Source organism: Mesoplodon bidens (genome assembly GCF_964165515.1).
Source record: "Mesoplodon bidens genome assembly, chromosome: 7".
NCBI lineage: Eukaryota > Metazoa > Chordata > Mammalia > Artiodactyla > Ziphiidae > Mesoplodon > Mesoplodon bidens.
This window is the reverse complement of record NC_138164.1, coordinates 103,077,701-103,099,681: the sequence shown is the minus strand read 5'-3', so window position 1 is coordinate 103,099,681 and position 21,981 is coordinate 103,077,701. Positions and strand designations below refer to the sequence as shown.

The window sequence follows — 21,981 nt, the reverse complement described above, 5'->3', positions numbered from 1 at the left end:
AAAAAAAACACACAAAAAAACAAGCAAACAAAAAAATAAGTGGTTCTGGGAAAACTGGACAGCTACATGTAAAAGAATGAAATTGGAACACTTCCTAATACCATACACAAAAATAAACTCAAAATGGATTAAAGACCTAAATGTAAGGCCAGACACTATAAAACTCATAGAGGAAAACATAGGCAGAACACTCTATGACATAAATCACAGAAAGATCCTTTTTGACTCACCTCCTAGAGTAAAAACAAAAGTAGACAAATGGGACCTAATGAAATTTAAAAGCTTTGCACAGCAAAGGAGACCATAAACAAGACGAAAAGACAACCCTCAGAATGGGAGAAAATATTTGCCAATGAAGCAACTGACAAAGGATGAATCTCCAAAATATACAAGCAGTTTATCCAGCTCAATATCAAAAAACCAAAAAACCCAATCCAAAAATGGGCAGAAGACCTAAATAGACATTTCTCTAAAGAAGATATACAGATTGCCAAAAAACACATGAAAAGATGCTCAATATCATCACTCATTAGAGAAATGCAAATCAAAACTACAATGAGGTATCACGACACACCAGTCAGAATGGCCATCATCAAAAAATCTACAAACAATAAATGCTGGAGAGGGTGTGGAGAAAAGGGAACCCTCTTGCACTGTTAGTGGGGAATGTAAATTGATACAGCCACTATGGAGAACAGTATGAACGTTCCTTAAAAAACTAAAAATAGAATTACCATATGATCCAGCAATCCCACTACTGGGCATATACCCTGAGAAAATCATAATTCAGAAAGAGTCGTGCACCGCAATGTTCACTGCAGCACTATTTACAATAACCAGGACATGGAAGCAACCTAAGTGTCCATCAACAGATGAATGGATAAAGATGTGGCATATATATACAATGGAATATTACTCAGCCATAAAAAGAAATGAAATTGAGTTATTTGCAGTGAGGTGGATGGACCTAGAGACTGTCATACAGAGTGAAGTAAGTCAGAAAGAGACAAACAAATACTGTATGCTAACACATATATACGGAATTAAAAAAAAAGTGGTTCTGAAGAACCTAGGGGCAGTACAGGAATAAAGATACAGTCGTAGAGGATGGACTTGAGGACATGGGGAGGGGGTAGGGTAAGCTGGGAGGAAGTGAGAGAGTAGCACTGACATATATACACTACCAAATGTAAAACAGATAGCTAGTGGGAAGCAGCTGCATAGCACAGGGAGATCAGCTCAGTGCTTTGCGACCACCTGGAGGGGTGGGATAAGGAGGGTGGGAGGGAAACGCAAGAGGTAGGGGATATGGGGATATACGTATGCATATAGCTGATTCACTTTGTTATACAGCAGAAACTAACACAGCACTGTAAAGCAATTATACTCCAATAAAGATGTTTAAATAAATAAATAAATAAATAAATAAATAAATAAATAAATAAATAAATAAATTAATTCATTCATTCCCAGGTCCCTCCCCTGCTGACTCTGATTCAGTTGGTTGGAGATGGGATCAAGGAATCTGTCTTTTTGACAACCTCTCCGATGTGGTTAGTTAGGGTTCTAAATTAGGGCCCAGTGGCAGCAGTGGGAATGAAGAGCAGGCTATGCCAAGCAAAATAAAACTGGAAAAGATTAAATTTTCAACACTACTTATACTTGCTTTTATACACTTCCAGCTTAAAACCCACCAAAACAACCAAATTTGAGTATGGTTTATTAAACTGACATTTTTAACCTAAGGTGGCTTTATTTTGACTCACAGTGTATACACTTTAATTTAGTCTTTTACTTTTGTTTTTAACTGAATCATGAGAGCAAGCGATTTCAGAAGCCTAAGAGGTACCATTCTGTTTTTGGGTACATCTGCTTTAGAGAATGGGTTTAATAACATCTCATGGTAAAGTCTCACTTTAGCCTAATTTTTAAAAAACCCTTGGTTGTATTTTCAAAGAACTTCCAAGTTCTGCTTGTTGTCCTTCAAAGTATGAAATATGCAGTAAAGTAAGTACTATACTTCCCTCAGTAATAAGAATCATGATTTTTTATTTTAAATAAAAGACGGAATAACATAATTTTTTCTCTTGAAGACAGGTAGAGTGGAACTTAAACTTTCCTCCATTTGTTAAGGCAATCAAAGAAGATAGAAAATCACACACAATTGCAATACATTCTTAAACCTTAACTAATCTGATCACATTCTGGGCTAGAAAATTATACATTGATCTCAGAGGCTGAATGACATAAACTATATTGATGTGCATTAAGCATCAGGGCAAGAGCACTTGATGCTAATAGCAAGAGCACTTGGTGAGAGTCAGAAGACTCTCTGGGAGACCTCAGGCTTCAATTTTATACCTGTGTGATGGGGAATGGGTAGAGAAACATCAGTAGTTTTCAAACCAGAAGGCTTGAGTTTTTCAGAGGCATTGGTAAGTTTCTACAAATGTTTAATATTAACAGTTTTCTTATTAAAAATATACCTTTGTTTAAAATTTATAAGAAAAACAAAATGCACACTAAATAGGTTACACAGTAAATTTGAACATATAGACACTACCAACCTGTGCTCTCAGGTTAACTCATCGTGGAGCTTCTCCTGCTCACAAATATATGTATTTGAACTTGTAAATGTGTCACTGACTAGGAAGCTTTTTATCTGCTCTAGCCTTTTTCTTTTTTTTTTTTTTTTAATTTATTTATTTATTTTTGGCTGAGTTGGGTTTTCGTTGCTGCATGTGGGCTTTCTCTAGCTGTGGTGAGCAGGGCCTACTCTTCATTGCAGCGTGCGGGCTTCTCATTGCTGTGGCTTCTCTTACTGAGGAGCATGAGCTCTAGGTGCATGGACTGCAGCAGTTGTGGCACGCAGGTGCATGGGCTTAGCTGCTCTGCAGCATGTGGGATCTTCCCAGACCAGGGCATGAACCTGTGTCCCCTGCATTGGCAGGCAGACTCTCAACCACCGCACCACCGGAGAAGCCCCTCTTTTCTTTTTAATCCAGGACAATATTGGCGTAAAGGCTGTGATTACATAAAATCTTTAAATTCTACTGGATGAGAGTACAGATGTTATCAACCCCTCCTTATACTTGTTCCTATACGATGTGGTTATGGAACAAAACAAAGTAGATTTATTACTCTATAAAATAGCTTGATAATTACAAAATAGAAGTATTTAAGTGTTAAGATACTAACAAAGTGGTAAAAATGTAATCGTTTTTATACTGGGACTGGAAAAGCAATGGCAGAAAAAATTGATGGAATAGTGGATCACAGAAAACACAGGCCTTAAAATGTCATTAGATGTTGTGTAGATAAACACTAGCAGTTAAAATTATGTAAGCATTTTTCAAAACACTATTGGATAATGTTATACAAATTGATACATGCTGTTAATTTCATTAGGATGAAGCTTTTAAATTGTAGACCTTTCAGAGTCATTTGCAGACATATCAGTAGTGATACCAGAATTTATTCTTTTACACTAAAGTTTTCTGACTGATATAAGGCAGTTGTCAGAACAACAGTCAAATAAAATAAGAAATTACTATTATTTCTACCTTAAGTACATCCATTAAATGTAAGTTTATCAACATGGAAATCTTACTGATATTTAAATAAACTGAACAGCTCAATTTAGGCTTATAACACTGCCATACTTACCACCTCAGATAAAATATTAGTGATGAATCAAAACAGGATTTAGATTCAAAATGCAAAATAAAATTAATTTTTCTGTGTGAAAATTATGAGCAAAAATCTGGCCTCTGTATTAGTCTGCTCAGGCTGCCATAACAAAATAGCATAGACTGGGTGGCTTAAACAACAGAAATTTTTTTTCTCACAGTTTGGGAGACTAGAAGTCCAAGACGGAGGAGCCAGCAGGCTCAGTGTCTGGTGAGGAATCTTTCCTTTGTTGTAAAAGGCTGCCTTCTCACTGTGTCTTTACATGGCGGACAGAGGGGGAAGGCTCTCTGATGTCTCTTCTTTTATTTATTTATTTATTTATTTATTTATTTATTTTATTTTGGCTGCGCTGGGTCTTTGTTGCTGTGCGTGGGCTTTCTCTAGTTGCAGCGAGTGGGGGTTACTCTTCGTTGCAGTGTGCGGGCTTCTCATTGCGGTGGCTTCTCTTGTTGCAGAGCACAGGCTCTAGGCACACGGGCTTCAGTAGTTGTGGCATGTGGGCTTCAGTAGTTATGGCATGTGGGCTCAGTAGTTGTGGCGCACGGGCTTACCTGCTCCGTGGCATGTGGGATCTTCCTGGACCAGGGTTCAAACCCATGTCCCCTGCATTGGCAGGAGGATTGTTAACCACCGCGCCACCAGGGAAGTCCCTGATATCTCTTCTTATAAGCACACTAATCCTATTGGAGAAGAGCCCTACCCTAATGACCTCATTGAATCTTAATTACATCCTTATAGGCCCTGCCTCCAAACGCAGTCACAATGGGGGTTAGGGCTTCAATATATGAATGTGGGGGGGACACAATTCAATCCATAGCAGCCCCTGGGGTACCTGATCTTTTAAGAAATAACACTATTGAACAACTCATATGAGATATTATAAGATACATTTATTTTTCTCCAAACAATGCAGTTTTTAAACTAGCTGAGAAAACTCTTCATTGATTTCTCCAAAGTGATTACACATCAATTAGGAAAGTAACTCAGCTTTGGCACAAAAATTTACTATCACTACTTTTTTTTTTTTTTGGCCTTGCTCTGTGGCTTGTAGGATCTTAGTTCCCAGATCAGGGATCAAACCCAGGGCCCTGGCAGTGAGATGGCCGAGTCCTAAACACTGGACTGCCAGGGAATTCCCTATCACTACTTTTTTGAATATGTGGATCAGTATAACTAAAAAACTTTTTTTGACCAGATGTCAAGATGTTAAAAATAAATCTATTAGTATTTGCAGCTACTTATCCATGTTAATCACAATTTTCCTGACATACTTTTATCTTAAAACCAAATACTAGAAAACTTTCCCCCCAAATCAGGAACAAGACAAGGATACCTGCTTTTGCCACTTCTCAACATAGCATAGGAAGTTCTAACTAAAGCAATTAGGCAAGAAAAAGATATAAAAGGTATCCAAATTGTAACGGAAAAGGTGAAACTATCTCTATTTAAAGATGACATGATCTTCTATGCAGAAAACCATAAAGATTATACACATACACAAATACACAAACTAGTACAGCTAATACATGAATTTTGCAAAGATGCAGGATACAAAACCAACATACAAAAACCAATTATATTTCTATAAACTAGCAATGAAAAATGTAAAAAGGAAACTAAGAAAAACAGTTCCATTTACAATAGCATGAAAAGAATAAAATACTTAGGGATAAATCTAACAAAGGAGGTGAAAGACTTGCACACTGAAAACTATAAAACACTGCTGAATGAAATTAAAGAAGACCTAAATAAATGGAAAGACTTCCCATGTTCATGGATAGGAAGACTTATCATTGTTAAGATGTCAATTCTACCCAAAGCAATCTACAGATAAAACACAATTCCTACCAGAATTCCAACAGTTTTTTTCCCACAGAAATAGAGAGCTGATCCTCAAATTCATATGGAATTGCAAGGGGGCCCAAATGGCCAGGACAATCTTGGAAAAGAATAAAGTTGGAGGGCTCAAACTTCCCAACTTTGAAACTCAATACAAAGCCACAGTAATTAGAACAGTATGGAAATGGCATAAGGACAGACATATAGACCACTGGAACAGAAGAGAGGGCCCAGAAGTAAACCCTCACAGTAAGATCAATTGATTTTCAAGAAGAGGCCAAGGGTACCATTCATTGGGGAAAGGACTGCTCAAAAAGTCTTTCAGTAGTGGTGCTGGGAAAACTAGATATCCTTCTGCAAATGAAAGAAGTTGGGGGGACTTCCCTGGTGGTTCAGTGGCTAGGACTCCATGCTTCCACTGCACTTCCACTGCGCATGCCATGCAGTGGGAAATAAAAGAAAAGAAAAGAAAAGAAAGAAGTTGGATCCTTATCTCACACCTTATCTAAAAATTAACTCGAAATGGATCAAAGACCTAAACTTAAGAGCTAAAACTATAAAACTCTTAGAAGAAAACAATCCAACAGCTTCTTGACATGGATTTGGCAATGATTTCATGGATATGACACCAAAAGCACAGGGAACAAAAGAAAAAATAGATAAACTGGACTTCATCAAAACTAAGAACTTTGGTGTATCAAAGGATACTGTCAAGAAAGTGAGTAGACAACCTACAGAATAAGAGAACATATTTGCAAATCACATGTCTAATAAGGGATTCATATCCAGATTATGTAAAGATCTCCTACAACTCAACAACAACAACAACAATAAACAACACAATTCAAAAAAGTGCAAAGGACTTAAATAGACATTTCTCCAAAGAAGATATACAAATGGCCAATAAGCACATGAAAAGATATTCAACATCATGAGTCATTAGGGAGATGCAAATCAAAACCACAATGAGATTCCACGTCACACCAATTTGAATGCCTATTATCAAAACAACGAGAAATATCATGTGTCGGTGAGGATTGGGAGAAACTGTGCATTGCTGGTGAGAATGTAAAATGGTGTAGCCACTGTGGAAAACAGTATGGCAATTCCTTAAAAAGTTATACATAGAATTATATGATCCAGCAATTTCACTCCTAAGTACATATCCGAGAATCAAAGACAGGGACTCAAACAGACAGTTGTACACCCACGCTTATAGCTGCATTATTCACAACAGCCAAAAGGTGGAAACAACCCACGTGTCCATTGACAGATGAATAGATAAACTAAATACGATATACACACAGTGGCATATTATTCAACTATAGAAAGGAATGAAATTCTGATACACACTACAACATGGATGAACTATGAAAACATCATGCTTAGTGGAATAAGTCAGACACAAAAAGACAAATATTGTATGATTCCACTTATATGGGGTACCTAAAATAGTCAAACACATAGAGACAGAAAGTAAAACAGTGGTTATCAGGGGCTGGAAGAGGGGGGAATGGGGAGTTATTTTTTTAATGGGTAAAATGCTTCAATGTGGGAAGATGAAAAAAGGGAGATAGATACTGGTAATGGTTTTAAAACAATGTGCATTTAGTTAATAACACTGAACTGTACACTTAAAATGGTAAATTTTATGTTATTTATATTTTACCACCGAAAAAAGATTTCTCAATTTAAAAAGTGGTTAAAATAGCAAATTTTATGTAATGTATATTTTACTGTAAAAAAGAGAATATTAAAAAAACCTAGATTTAGTTTCAAGATGAGAGGACTTTATGGTCCCTTCTAAATATAAAAAATTTTGAGACATCATGATAACAAGAAGAGAGAAAGAGCATCTAGTTGAGGAATAAGATCCTGACTCCTTGTTCTGAATTATGAGTGTAACCTTACCTTTCAAGTGGTTATAAATGGACCAAGAAGTTCTAGCAATGATAGCAAACTCAAATGCCTATAGAGGCCAGGCAGGAGACGTAAGCAGGTGAAGCAAGGCAGCTGGGGATGGTGGTAAATCTGAGTCTACATGCCCTGTCTAAAGAGAGCAGCTGTACCTCTGTCCTGGCGGTAAATCTGAGTCTACATACTCTGTCTAAAGAGAGCAGCTGCACCTCCGCCCTGGCAAACTGTCTTCTTGTTAGAATGTGGTCATGGTATTGGGAGGACTTTCCATTTTTAAGTGAAATTGAATTGAGATTTTTATGTTAAATGTTGGCATCTAATTTAAAATGTGTATTTTTAACACCGCAAACCAAGAAAACATATCTGCAGGCCAAGGCACGTGCAGTCAGCTGACCACTAGTTTGTGATCTCTTTCATAGCATAAAGGCTGGACCGGAATACAAAAGAAGGAAAGGAAGTACTACTAATCAGATCCTCACCAATGGTTAAAGTTTGCGGGACTTCCCTGGTGGTCCAGTGGTTAAGAGTCCGCCTTCCAGCACAGGGGACGTGCGTTTGATCCCTGGTCGGGGAACTAAGATCCCACATGCCATGGGGCAACTAAGCCTGCGTGCCACAACTACTGAGCCCACACCACAACAAAGGACCCCGCATGCTGCAACGAAGATCCCACGTGCTGCAACTAAGACCCAACGAAGCCAAATAAATAAATAAATAAAATATTTTTAAAAATTAAGTTTGCGGGCTTCCCTGGTGGCGCAGTGGTTGAGAGTCCGCCTGCCGATGCAGGGGACACGGGTTCGTGCCCCGGAACGGGAAGATCCCATATGCCGCAGAGCGGCTGGGCCCGTGAGCCATGGCCGCTGAGCCTGCGCGTCCGGAGCCTGTGCTCCGCAACGGGAGAGGCCACAACAGTGAGAGGCACACGTACCGCAAAAAAAAAAAAAAAAAAATTAAGTTTGCATACAGATCATGATCTAAATCTTTCTAATCCTTGTTTAGAAGCACCAGTGGGTATTGAATATTGTTTTAATTAGGTGTCATTTAAAATAGTATAGCTTTGAATGGGTCAGTTTTTAGTGGGACACTTAGAACATGAAGTTTAGTGCCTTGCATATAGTAGGTGGTCAATAAGTGGTAGCTACTATTATTTTAAAACAAGGCTCCTACACAATATTGAAAAGTTAGTGTAAAACAGATTTTCAAAACCAACCCTCCACCCAATAAAAGAAATGATAATATAACCCATTCAAAAGTCTATCCTCTTGTAGTGATTGGGAAATGGTGAGCCTTCATATTAAATAACAAATCATTTACATATGTTGGGTGCTAGGAATAGTTATTGGCAAAACAAGGTTCTTGCCCTCATAAAGGTTACAATTTAATAAGGGAGATGGACATTAAGTAAACAGTCATCCCAAAAATATTTAGTCAGAAACTGTAATAAATGATGACTGAAAATTACAGGATGCTTTGAAAAGAGTAATGAAAGGATTTAATTCAGATGAGGAAGGGTCATAGGGAAGCCCCCTTTAAGGAGCTGACCTTTAAGCTAAGACCTAAAAGGATAAAGAGAGGTCAGCAGCCTAAGGGTATTATGTATGGAGGGTGAGGAGGGTTGGGTGGGAGAGGAGGTTGTGACAAAAGCATTCCAGGAATGCTTGTGTGACATGTGTGACACCTCCAAATAACCAAAATAGAAAAAAGGAAAAATTAAATAGAGGGAGGACTTCCCTCGTGGCGCAGTGGTTAAGAATCCACCTGCCAATGAAGGGGACATTGGTTTGAGCACTGGTCCGGGAAGATCCCACATGCCGCGGAGCAACTAAGCCCGTGCGCCACAACTACTGAGCCTGCGCTCTAGAGCCTGCGAGCCACAACTACTGAGGCTGAGAGCCACAACTACTGAAGTCCACGTGCCTAGAGCCCGTGCTCTACAACAAGAGAAGCCACCACAATGAGAAGCCCGCGCACCACAACAAAAGAGTAGCCCCCACTCATGGCAACTAGAGAGAGCCCGCATACAGCAACGAAGATGCAACACAGCCAATTAAAAAAAAATTAAATAGAGGGAAAGATTAAAGTTATTGGAGGTAGAGAGGGGACAGATTTGAGGGGACATCAATTGTCAATGTTGTCCCTGGAGAAAAGATTCTGAAGAAAGAAGTAAAAATGAAAAAATAAGAGAACATTAGGAATAGAGAAGAAATAAGTAAAATGGGAGCTAGGAAGCATGAACTTGAGGCTGAAGAAATTATTTGTTTACTTATTTAACCTGGCCACATCAGGCTTCCGGGGAAAGTGATGAGAGGTGAAGCACTGGTGGGAACAAGTGGAGAGAACCAGCTGCTAGAGGAGACCTCAGGAGTGAAGAGATCACACTGAAGGATTTTTGTTTGTTTGTTTAAAAAATTACAAAGGAAACAAATGCTCTTTAATATTTCGGACAAGACAGCCACCCCACTCCTGCAGTAAGCACTGTTAATCCTCACAGAATGGCTTTTAGTGGTGAGGATGAGGATTAGTGACAAGCAAAATCAAGTGGAACTTTGAGGCAATTACATAGAGAAGTCAGACCAAAAGCCTTATTTCAGCCTAAAATGTCTGCATTTTCCTTTGAGATCACTTCACCCACTATAACATTCAATATTTTAAGTAATGAGTTTTTATTCTATGGTCATAAAGACCCACAGCAATTCCCTGATTCCTGGAATGTGAATTCCTTTTATAAAAGCAGGGATTTTCCCCCCAATCTCTGATTATGAGACCAAACACTCCATGAGAGCAAGAACTTCTGTCTAACCCACTCACTGCTTTATCACTAACAACCAATACATAACTGTTTATTGAATGAATAAATACACCTAGACTATGAAGACAAAACCACAGCAAATTCAGAGTAAAACATCAAAGGTGCAAGGGAAAAAACAAAAAAAAAAGGAAAGGAAAAAAGGAGGGGAGGGATGAAATTGGAAATAGTTTAGCTTCCAGCATTCATTTTTGACTCTTTTTCTCCCACACACTATACTCAATAAATCTGTAAGTCCTGTCAAACCATCTCTTTAAATAACTTTTCATCTCCATGGCCACTACCTGTTTGATTACAATTGTCTCCTACCTGGTCTCTGGCTTCAGTCTTACTACCTACCTTCCATTCTGGTTTCCATGCTTGTGCCAACGTCATATGTGAAAACACCACACAGATTGATAGGGTTCTACTGTCTTTGGGAGAAAGCATAAACTTTAGAGCACACAAAGCTCTTCGTTACCTGGGGTAGCATGTGTTCAGTCAGTCTAACAGAGTTGTTATGACTGTGGCCTGGGTTTCCCTGGTGGCGCAGTAGTTGAGAATCTGCCTGCCAACGCAGGGGACACGGGTTCGAGCCCGGGTCTGGGAAGATCCCACATGCCGCGGAGCAACTAGGCCCGTGAGCCACAACTACTGAGGCTGCGCATCTGGAGCCTGTGCTCCACAACAAGAGAGGAGGCTGCAAAAAAAAAACAAAACAAAAAAAACCAAGAGAGGAGCCCGCAATAGTGCGAGGCCCGCGCATCGCGATGAAGAGTGGCCCCCGCTTGCCGCAACTAGAGAAAGCCCTGGTACAGAAACAAAGACCTAACACAGCCAAAAATAAATAATAAATAAATTAAAAAAAAAAGACTGTGGCCTCTGTGAATGAAATAATGCCATTTGCAGCAACATGGATGGACCTAGAGATTATCATATTGAGAAGTCAGAAAGAGAAAGACAAATGCCACATGATAGCACTTATATGTGGAATCTAAAATCTGACACAAATGAACTTATTTATGAAACAGATTCACAGACACAGAAAACAAACTTATGGTTACCAAAGGGGAAAGGGGGTGGGGGAGGGATAAATTAGAAGTTTGGGATTAGCAGATATACTACTACACATAAAATAAACAACAAGGTCCTACTGTATAGCACAGAGAACTATATTCAATATCCTGTAATAAACATAACAGAAAAGAATATGTATTTATGAATAACTGAATCACTTTGCTGTACACCAGAAACTAACACAACATCGTAAATCAACTATACTTCAGTTAATAAAAAATGAGGCCTTTGTGAAGACAAGTTTGAATATGAGCTGTGCTACTTATAAACTATATAGCCTGTGCAAGTCACTTAACTTCTCTCTCAGTTTCTTTATGTATAAAACAGGATAATAATCACATCAACTCATGTTTGTTGGGTGAATGAAATGAATGAATACATGTATAGCATTTTGCTCAGTGGCTGGCACAATAAGCATTCGGCATCATTTTCTGTTGCCACATTGTTCTTCTTACCATTTTCCAAAGGAACCATGATGTTTCATGTCATCACACTTTCAAAAATCTTGTTTTTTCTTTTTAGAATGTACTCCTTCTTTGCTTAACAGCTTTCTACTACTCCAAGATCCATCCTAATTGTCTTTACTTCTTTTGAGCCTTCCCCAACTTCTGCAGGAAGAACTATTTCTTTCCTTGTGCTATTACTGACTCATACAGGCTTTACTAATCACTTATACTCTAAGGAAACTACTTCTAGGATACTCTGTTTCTTCTCTCGGAATGTGAGCTCTTTGAGGGCAAGCATTGTCATTTACTTATCTGTATTTCCAGCATTTCATACACTCTCTGATGGAGAACACATTACACATTAAAAACCTAATACTGTCTCAAGTCAGCTCTCTGGCTTCTGTTTTTTGTTTGTTTGTTTGTTTTTGCGGTATGCGGGCCTCTCACTGCTGTGGCCTCTCCCGTTGCAGAGCACAGGCTCCGGATGAGCAGGCTCCGTGGCCATGGCTCACGGGCTCAGCCGCTCCGCGGCATGTGGGATCCTCCCAGAATGGGGCACGAACCCGAGTCCCCTGCATCGGCAGGTGGACTCTCAACCACTGCGCCACCAGGGAAGCCCCTCTCTCTGGCTTCTTTGTCATTCATTGGTCACACACTTACAGGTGTGTGACCTAGACCAGTTATTATTATTTTTTTTTTCTTTTGCGGTACGCAGGCCTCTCATGGTTGTGGCCTCTCTCATTGCGGAGCACAGGCTCCGGACGCGCAGGCTCAGCAGCCATGGCTCACGGGCCTAGCTGCTCCGCGGCATGTGGGATCTTCCTGGACTGGGGCACGAACCCATGTCCCCTGCATCGGCAGGTGGACTCTCAACCACTGCACCACCAGGGAAGCCCTCTAGACCAGTAATTTAACTTTCAAAATCTCAGTTTTATTTTCTGTGCAAAGGAGATAATAAAAGTATCTACCTAATACACCGGATTAGAAAAATGAGATAATCTACATAGGAAGTACTTAATAAATATTAACTGCTATTATTATCTTTATTTTCATTTCTGATGCTGTATTTCATGTCTAGAAATTCCATTTAGATCTTTCTAATATCTTCCATTTATCTCCTAATCATATTCATATTTTCCTTTACATACTTGAGCACATCTATATGACTTAAAATAACTGTCTAGGGGCTTCCCTGGTGGCGCAGTGGTTGAGAGTCCGCCTGCCGATGCAGGGGACACGGGTTCGGGTACCGGTCCGGGAGGATGCCACATGCTGCGGAGCGGCTGGGCCCGTGAGCCATGGCCGCTGAGCCTGCATGTCCGGAGCCTGTGCTCCGCAACGGGAGAGGCCACAATGGTGAGAGGCCCAAGTACCGCAAAAAAAAAAAAATAATAACTGTCTAAAAGTCCTTGCTAGCTAATTCCCCCATCTCTGTCTTTTCTGAGCCTGTGTTTCTATTGATTTATTTTTCTTCTGGTTATGGGTCATATCTTCCTGCTTCCTGTAATTTTTAGTTGGATGCCAGACTTTGTGAATTTTATGTTGTTGAGTGCTGGATTTTGTTGAATTCCTTTAAGGAGTACTGAATTTTGTTCTGGTATATGCAGTTACTTGAGGATCAGTTTAATGCTTAAGCTACTGAGGACTCTATCCAATGCCCAGTGTATTTTGAGGTTTCTCTACTCAAGATGGTAGAAGTGTGAACTAGCCTTGTGAGTACTCCAGGAATTGTCCGGCCTACTGTTTTCTAGTGGTTCTTTTTCCAACCCACACATGTGCAGAGTTTGTAGTCAAAGACTCAAATACCTCCTTGCAGCTCTCTGGAGCTAAGTGTGCAACGCCCTTCTCTCTGGTACTTGGCCTTGCAAATACTGGCCACCTTGGCTTCCCTAAACCCCAGCCTCTGCCTCTTCAACTCAGTAAGACCACCAAGCTCTTTGATGATCTCCCTGTACTGTCACTTGGTAACTGCCTCTCAGGGACCATAGTTCCACACTGACTCTTGGTCCAATGTCTGAAACAGTTGTTTCAGATACTTTGTCTGATTTTCTAGTTGTTATAGCAGAAGGACAATTCCCTTAGTATCATTATTTTATTAAATGAAATATATATATTCATCGGTAAAAGCACAAAGCTCAAAACTAAATTCTCATAAACTGAAAATAAACTGTGGACAAAAGCTCTTTTGAGTCAATATCCCTAAATAGAAGTAAAGATTTACTTCAAGGGAATTTCAATTTCTGCCAACTTGGAAAATTTAGATTAATATTTCTGTATTGAAAAAAATACCAAAGTGAGAAGTTGAATTTTAAAGGCTTATTACATTTGAGTAGATCTTTTTGCTTCCAAGAGTCTAAAGTTGTCTAGATAGCAAGAGACTCAGTACAGTTTTCATGAGGTTATTTGAAATTCAGACACAGGGAAATTAGCATCATTCAATACTCAGTCATGCAGGAATGACACTGCATCTCTGTACTTGCTAAAAACTGGGAAAAAATATTTCTTGCCAGAAGGGATCAAGGTCCTTAGTTTTCAACAGGTAGCTTCACTTTTAGATATGTTATGCTGGAACCCAGCTCATCTTTTGCTACCTCCCAGAAGAGTTAGTTTCCTCTTGATAATGCTACAATATGTACATGATGTTCTAAGGAAGTTATCTGCAGGAGAACAATATAATAGCAGCTCCACTGAGTAGGTGTCTGGTACTTGGCATTCTAATTGAAAAAATGGGACTTAATAAATACTTTCCTTTGGAATCTTGCCTCTGAGTGTTTTTGCTCATTCTGGATTAAAACTGGAGACTGACACATTGTGGGACTGAAAGATGTTCTGAAGTTTCCTGGAGGAAACTGAGAATATATTAAAACTATTTAACCAAAGATCTTAGGATCACCTAGACACAAATGTTGCATTTGGTATTTAAGAAATCAGAGGCTGTCTGATTAAGAAGCATGACAATAAATATCCAGCATAAAATCTAGGTCCTACTGGTGGCACAGGAGAAAGGGAGAACTTGGAGCTGCTTCCTCTCAGCAGCTGGATGAATCATTGGCAGCTGCTATAAGAAAGATAAAGCAAACCACATCTGCTTAGAGTCCACCACTATATGGATCCCTTGTGATAATAAATGAATTACTGAAGAGGGCCCACTTGTAAGTCATGAAAAAAATTAAGGATATCTGAAGATTATTTTCCATAGTTATCTCCATGTGCTATTTCACAGAAACCAGCTCTAGCTATATGCACCATTCTTCGATATAATGAGTATTTAATATATATTTGCTGACTGGTTAAGGGACAGAGAAAGGATTAGGAAAGACAGGTTCTGATGAAATAGTACAAAATTCATCTATACACTCACAGCTCCCAGTTTTGTTTATGTGGAGACCAACAAGATAGTTTTTCTGAGCTAGTTCACTTAAAATTGAGTTCACACTGATTTTCGACCACTAGTCATATATTTTGTAAAGAAGATGATGCTATTCTCAGTACACTTGCACAATAGTGTAATTGAGATGGATGATCTCTAGAGTTACTTGTCATTAGTAGAAATAGCATATTAGTAAATCTGGGTTCTATTTCCAACTTTGCTACTGTGCAATCCTTCTGCAAGTTACACAGTTTTGTTATTTACAAAATGGGCACAATAATATCTACCATACCTATTTCTTAGGATAGTGAAATGATCTAATCAGAAACTAGGTAGAAGGAATTTTAGCAAAAAAGTTTCAGTAGCTATATATAAAGTAGCAGTAGCATCAGTTACAGCAGTGTAGGGGATCCTGCGAATTCAGTGAAAGCAGGGAGCATACATATTTTCTTACTATAACCCCAGCACCAGGCACATGGTAAGTCTACCAGATATATTTGTTGAATGAATGAGGAAATAGTTTAGGCCTTCCTCTACTTTAAGTTAGGTTTACTATAGAGACTGTCAAAGATATTCGATACTTATTTGGAAAAAACATAATATGAAGATGGGAATAAGAACAGGCCTTTGAAAACAGACGTGAACAAAGGTTTTGATGTAGAGACTCTATATCTGAAAATTTTGGAACAATTTAATCTATTTTAATATTCGGAATGTAAGAATTTAGTGCCATTTTTTAAAAAGAAGCTCTCAGTAAGGGTCTTTCACCCTTCACGTCACCAAAATAAAGTCTCAGTAAACACATTTTTGATCAGTGTATTTTTTAATATTGTCCTTGGGTTATAATCATAAGATGCTGAACCAACAATATGCAAATTGATCCTAAGTTTCATTTGTTATAAAATGGGAATTATAGTATCTACCACAGAGAGACGTTGTGAAGATTAAATGAATTACTGCACGTAGATCTCAGAGTTACACTTGGATCTTAATAAGTGCTTCAGTGACAGTGATGGTGATGGTGATAATAATATTGATGGCAGTATCTCTGACACAAGACAGATAACTCCTTAAAAGGTGTTCCTAGAGCCTTGAAGAGTATGCACTACAACAGTATCATACTGAGCAAAAGAAAGAAGTTTGGAGGGAATAAAGGAAGGCAAAAAAAGAATTTGGGAAGACTTACCACCATTTTTGCCTACAGTTCGGAAGCATCTCCAGAAGGCCCGTAAGAATGATGCCCTATTGTGAGGGGTGGCTTGGATGAAGCTGAATTCCCGAAAAAGAATGTGAGTTCCCTGACATACACTGTTAAAACTGTAAAGAGAAAAATCAAGAAATCATCATTAGATGGATAGTTACAGAAGGCTGGAATTAGAATGAAAAGTCAAGAATATATAGAACAACTGCCCAAAAGGAGAAAAAATTTTTTTTCTCCAAAAAAACTCTGAACTATAGATTAGACCAAGTCCTTCTATGAGAAATTCTCTTCACATAACTATATCTCTTTGAAAACTCTTGGAGTCCAATTCCTCTGAGTGCTTCCCACCTCCTACACACACACACACACACACACACACACACACTGAGGAAGTTTTAATCAGTCATTAGAGCATCTCATATAGTGGGAAATATTTGTCTTTAGCTGGGTGACACTGGCACTCATATCTTTTTGGAGAATACTTCTCCCTCTACCCCACTTGAAATTTATGTTTCCTTAAAGATATTCTTTTTGTATTCTCTCTGACCTGTATCAGCTGTCTTAAGAACAACATGGCTTATGGGAACATAACTGGATTGTCCGTTCCAGTTTGGGGGTGGTGTTGTATACCTCTCTGACAATAACGTTAGAGGAAAATCCATGTGCCAAAGGATATAAAAGGTTCCAGACAGACACTAAAGGCAAATAAGAAAAACAAGGGTAGAAAGCGGCCCCTGAATGAGAGTATGAAGTAAAGCCCTAGGGCCCAAGTGAGTCATTGTTTAAGCTGGGCTGGGGAAGGGGAAAAAATATACTCCATTGCCTTTGGGTTCTTCTGCCAAAGAAATAAAGGCTGTAGAGCCTGATGTAATCTAAAAATGGAAAATCCACCAAAGAATAGGCAATTATCCAGTAATCATCACTACCAAAGGCAGACTTCTGGTTCCAGAAAACTCCTAAAGTCCCTGACAAGTAAATCATGAGTGGAAAATATGTTAATCTTTGTAGAGAAGCAGACATTAAACTGAAGATGGCAAGCAACAGAGGGATAGTGGTAATTCCAAATGTCACTTTTCATTTGTTTAGCATTTAAAGGGGGAAAAAATTCTGAATCTCTGAATTGAACAAGAAAAAATTTCAGGAGCCATCTAATCCATTTTCCTTTTCCCTGACCAAGTTCAGAGGGAAGTGTTTAACCTGTCTTTAACAGAGAGTATATTATCACTTAGGATAAAATTAGCCTCCTTCTGTCAATATTAACAACACTGTACGAAAAAGCAAATTACATACCCTTCTTCCCCCATGGAAGACTAGCATACAAACCTAAGATACTATGAGGAATTCTGAGGCAAAGAATTAGAAGAGAGATATTTAAAAAGCAACGAAAGTGTTAACCTAATTACGCAGTTTGCAGTGCTGTTGTCTTGAGTAAAGGAAAATGAAAAACAAAGCAAATGAGCTGTTACAGGTAAATGGAGTAGGCCACATTTCTAGCAAATGAAGTCTAGCAAATGATAACATTCTAGCCTAAATTTATGAAGCTACCCAGTAAAGAATTAGTCCCAAAGTGTGCTACACAACTCCCAGGGGAAAAATGCTGGTGTCTAGGTCATGGTCTAGGCTGTAAAGGAACTAATACTAGTGAAATTATATCCTTAGTGTAGCTTTTAAAAAATATCTTTTTTTAAGCTAGGGTGTAATTTATGCATTGAAGAATCTAGCTGAGTCTCATTGTATAGATGAATAGAATATACAGAAGAATTTATAAAATAGGAATTTTATACAACAAACTGATAGGGCAAAGTCTTACAATACTGAATATAAAAAGACATAATGGTATTTACACTGCTGCCTTTAGATAATTCATACCAATAAAATTCACATTTAATTAAAAATAAAATAATTAGAAATGTTTGATTAGTATGGAGCTAATCAGATGATCAGTATGGAGATCAGAATCACTACCTAAAGAATTAATAGACAATCTTAGTATAACCAGTGAAATTCTTTTAGATAAGATGGCTGTAAAGAAAAAGCAGAAAATGCGATTGCTCAAAGCTTTACTGTTTCTCTTCAACCTGAAATATCTTTTTCCTACCTCCATCTCTTAAAATTCTATCCATGTCAAATACCATGTTTTGCATGAAATCTTTTCCTGATTCCACCCACCACAGCCAATTCCCATCATATCTCACTTATAACTCTCTAATGGTACAATTTGCTGCCTTGTTTTAAAGTTACTGGATGTATTTCCTCTATTAGACTCTATACAGTAATCAATTAGGCTGCACTCACCTTTGTCTCCATTGCATTACCTAACACATAGTAGATACTGCTCCATAAATGTCTGTGGTAGTTGATTTAGAAAGAAAAGAAAAAAACAGATGAATAACACCAGGCAGAAAGTATCAGGATTTATGTTTGTAACCAGCCATACTAGTGATACTGAAAGTCAAATTTCTACCATCTTTTTAAAAGTCCAGGACTTTGGTCTGATATTAGTATTGTAATACTGCAATACCAGCTATTTTTTTTTTTTAGTATTTGCCTGGCATATCTTTTTCTATGCTTTTAATTTCAATCTTTTTGGGTAATTTTTAAATGATACTTCTTGGGCTTCCCTGGTGGCACAGTGGTTAAGAATCCACCTGCCAATGCAGGGGACACGGGTTCGAGCCCCGGTCTGGGAAGATCCCACATGCCGCGGAGAAGCTAAGCCCGTGTGCCACAACTACTGAGCCTGCGCTCTAGAGCCCACAAACCACTACTGAGCCCACGTGCCACAACTACTGAAGCCCGTGTGCTTAGAGCCCATGCTCCACAACAAGAGAAGCCACTGAAATGAGAAGCCCGCACACTGCAACGAAGAGTGGCCCCCGCTCGCCACAACTAGAGAAAGCCCATGTGCAGCAACAAAGACCCAACACAGCCAAAAATAAAAAAAAATAAAAAAAATAAAAAGATACTTCTCTTGTGAGTGCTGTACAGCTGGATTTGGTTTTTTACCCAATCTTACATTCTCTGTATTTTAGTAAGTTTTTTAAGATATTTGATTAATTTCTGCCATCTTATTTTGTCTTTTTTTTTTTTTTTTTTTTTTTCTTTTTGCGGTATGCGGGCCTCTCACTGTTGTGGCCTCTCCCGCTGCGGAGCACAGGCTCCGGACGCACAGGCCCAGCGGCCATGGCTCACGGGCCCAGCCGCTCCGCGGCATATGGGATCCTCCCAGACCGGGGCACGAACCCGTATCCCCTGCATCGGCAGGCGGACTCTCAACCACTGCGCCACCAGGGAGGCCCTTATTTTGTCTTTTTTTAAAATTAATTAATTAATTTATTTTTGGCTGCGTTGGGTCTTTGTTGCCGCATGCGGACTTTCTCTAGTTGCAGCGAGCAGGGGCTACTCTTTGTTGTGGTGCGTGGGCTTCTCATCACAGTGGCTTCTCTTGTTGTGGAGCACGGGCTCTAGGTGCACAGGCTTCAGTAGTTGTGGCTCGCAGGCTCAGCAGTTGTGGCTCGGGGGCTCTAGAGCGCAGGTTCAGTAGCTGTGGCGCATGGGCTTAGTTGCTCCACAGCATGTGGGATCTTTCCAGACCGGGGCTCGAACCCATGTCCCTTGCATTGGCAGGCGGATTCTTAACCACTGTGCCACCAGGGAAGCCCTTATTCTGTCTTTTTAAAAAATATTTATTTATTTGGCTGTTCTGGGTCTTAGCTGCAGCACACGGGATCTTCGTTGCCACATGGGGGATCTTTGTTGCGGCATGCAGGATCTTTAGTTGTGGCATGCAGGATCTAGTTCCCTGGGATCACACTGGACCACCAGGGAAGCCTCTTATTTTGTCTTTTCTGTGAACTGTTATTCTTTGACTTTTTTCTCTTTTCCTACTTTTTAGTGTGTTAGTAAAGTTTTTAAAAAATATCCCCCCCCATTAGTTTGGAAGCTATGACAGAATCTGTAATCTTTTAGTATTTCTCTTAAATTTAACATACATATTTAGCTATACTTTTTTTTTTTTTTTTTTTTTTGGCAGTACGCGGGCCTCTCACTGTTGTGGCCTCTCCCGTTGCAGAGCACAGGCTCCGGATGCGCAGCCTCAGTGGCCACGGCTGACGGGCCTAGCCACTCTGCTGCATGTGGGATCTTCCCAGACCGGGGCACGAACCCGTGTCCCCTGCATCGGCAGGCGGACTCTCAACCACTGCGCCACCAGGGAAGCCCTAGCTATACATTTTTTAAATGTCAAATTAATCATCTTTATCACTCTCCAAAACAAGGAACAAAGTACACTTAAATAACTTATTAGCACTCTTCTCATCTTCTGATAACTATTTTCTAGAATTTGAATTCTACCTTTTTTTTAATTGAAAAACTTTTTTTTATTGTGGTAAGATATATGTAATATTTATCATTTTAACCATTCATAATATTTATCATTTTAACCACTGTAAATGTCCAATTCAGTGGCATTAAACATATTCACAATCTTATGTAACCATCATCACTATCTATACCCAAAACTTTTTCATTATCCCCAACAAAAACTCTGTATCCATTTAAAAAATTGCTTCCCCTTCTAGCCTCCTCCCAGACTCTGGTAACCTCTATTCTACTTTCTGTCTCAATGAATTTGCCTATTCTAGGTACCTCATTTAAATGGAATCATACAATGTTTGTCCTTCTATTTCTGGATAATTCGCTAAGCATAATGTCTTCAAGGTCCATCCATGTTGTGGAATACTTCAAATTTCATTCCATTTTAAGACTGAATAGCATTCCATTGCATGTATATACCACATTTTGTTTATCCATTCATTTGTCAGTGGACACTTGGGTTGTTTCTACGTTTTGACTGCTGTGAAAAATGCTATGGACTTGGGTGTACAAATATCTGTTCATGTCCCTCCTTTCAATTCCTTTTTGATACATGCCAAGGAGTAGAATTGCTGCATCAAAGAGTAGTTCTAAGTTTAATATTTTGAGAAACCACCAAACTGTTTTCCACAGTGTCTGTACCATTTTATATCCTCACCAGCAATGCAGAATGGTTCCAATTTCTTCATGTTCTTGTCAACGTCTGTGATTCCACCACCTCTTTTTTATTTTTGGCTGTGCTGTGTGGCATGCGGGATCTTAGTTCCCTGACCAGGGATTGAACCCACGTCCCCTGCTATGGAAGCATGGAGTCTTTTTTTTTTTTTAATAAATTTATTTATTTATTTACTTATTTTTGGCTGCGTTGGGTCTTCGTTGCTGTGCGTGGGCTTTCTCTAGTTGTGGTGAGCGGGGGCTACTCTTCGTTGTGGTGCATGGGCTTCTCACTGCAGTGGCTTCTCTTGTTGAGGAGCACGGGCTCTAGGTGCGCGGGCTTCAGTAGTTGTGGCTTGCGGGCACTAAAGCACAGGCTCAGTAGTTGTGGCGCATTGGCTTAGTCGCTCCACAGCATGTGGGATCTTCCCGGACCAGGGCTCAAACCCATGTCCCCTGCATTAGCAGGCAGATTCTTAACCACTGTGCCACCAGGGAAGCCCTGGAAGCATGGAGTCTTAACCACTGGACCGCCAAGGAAGTCCCAACCACCACTTGCTTTTTTAATACCTCTCTTAGCAGGTGTGAAGTGGTATCTCACTGTGGTACTGATTTGCATTTCCCT

At 39.4% G+C, this 21,981-nt stretch overlaps 1 protein-coding gene across 3 annotated transcripts in view; it reads right to left on the bottom strand.

Moving 5' to 3' along the window:
• Positions 1 to 21,981, bottom strand: part of CSTPP1 (centriolar satellite-associated tubulin polyglutamylase complex regulator 1) — a 200,703-nt gene that overhangs the window by 100,064 nt on the left and 78,658 nt on the right. For all 3 annotated transcript variants that reach the window (XM_081241018.1, XM_081241019.1, XM_081241020.1), the window contains one exon: positions 16,314 to 16,444. In XM_081241018.1, coding sequence (XP_081097144.1) covers positions 16,314 to 16,444 — 131 coding nt within the window. The remainder of the gene's footprint in view (positions 1 to 16,313; positions 16,445 to 21,981) is intronic.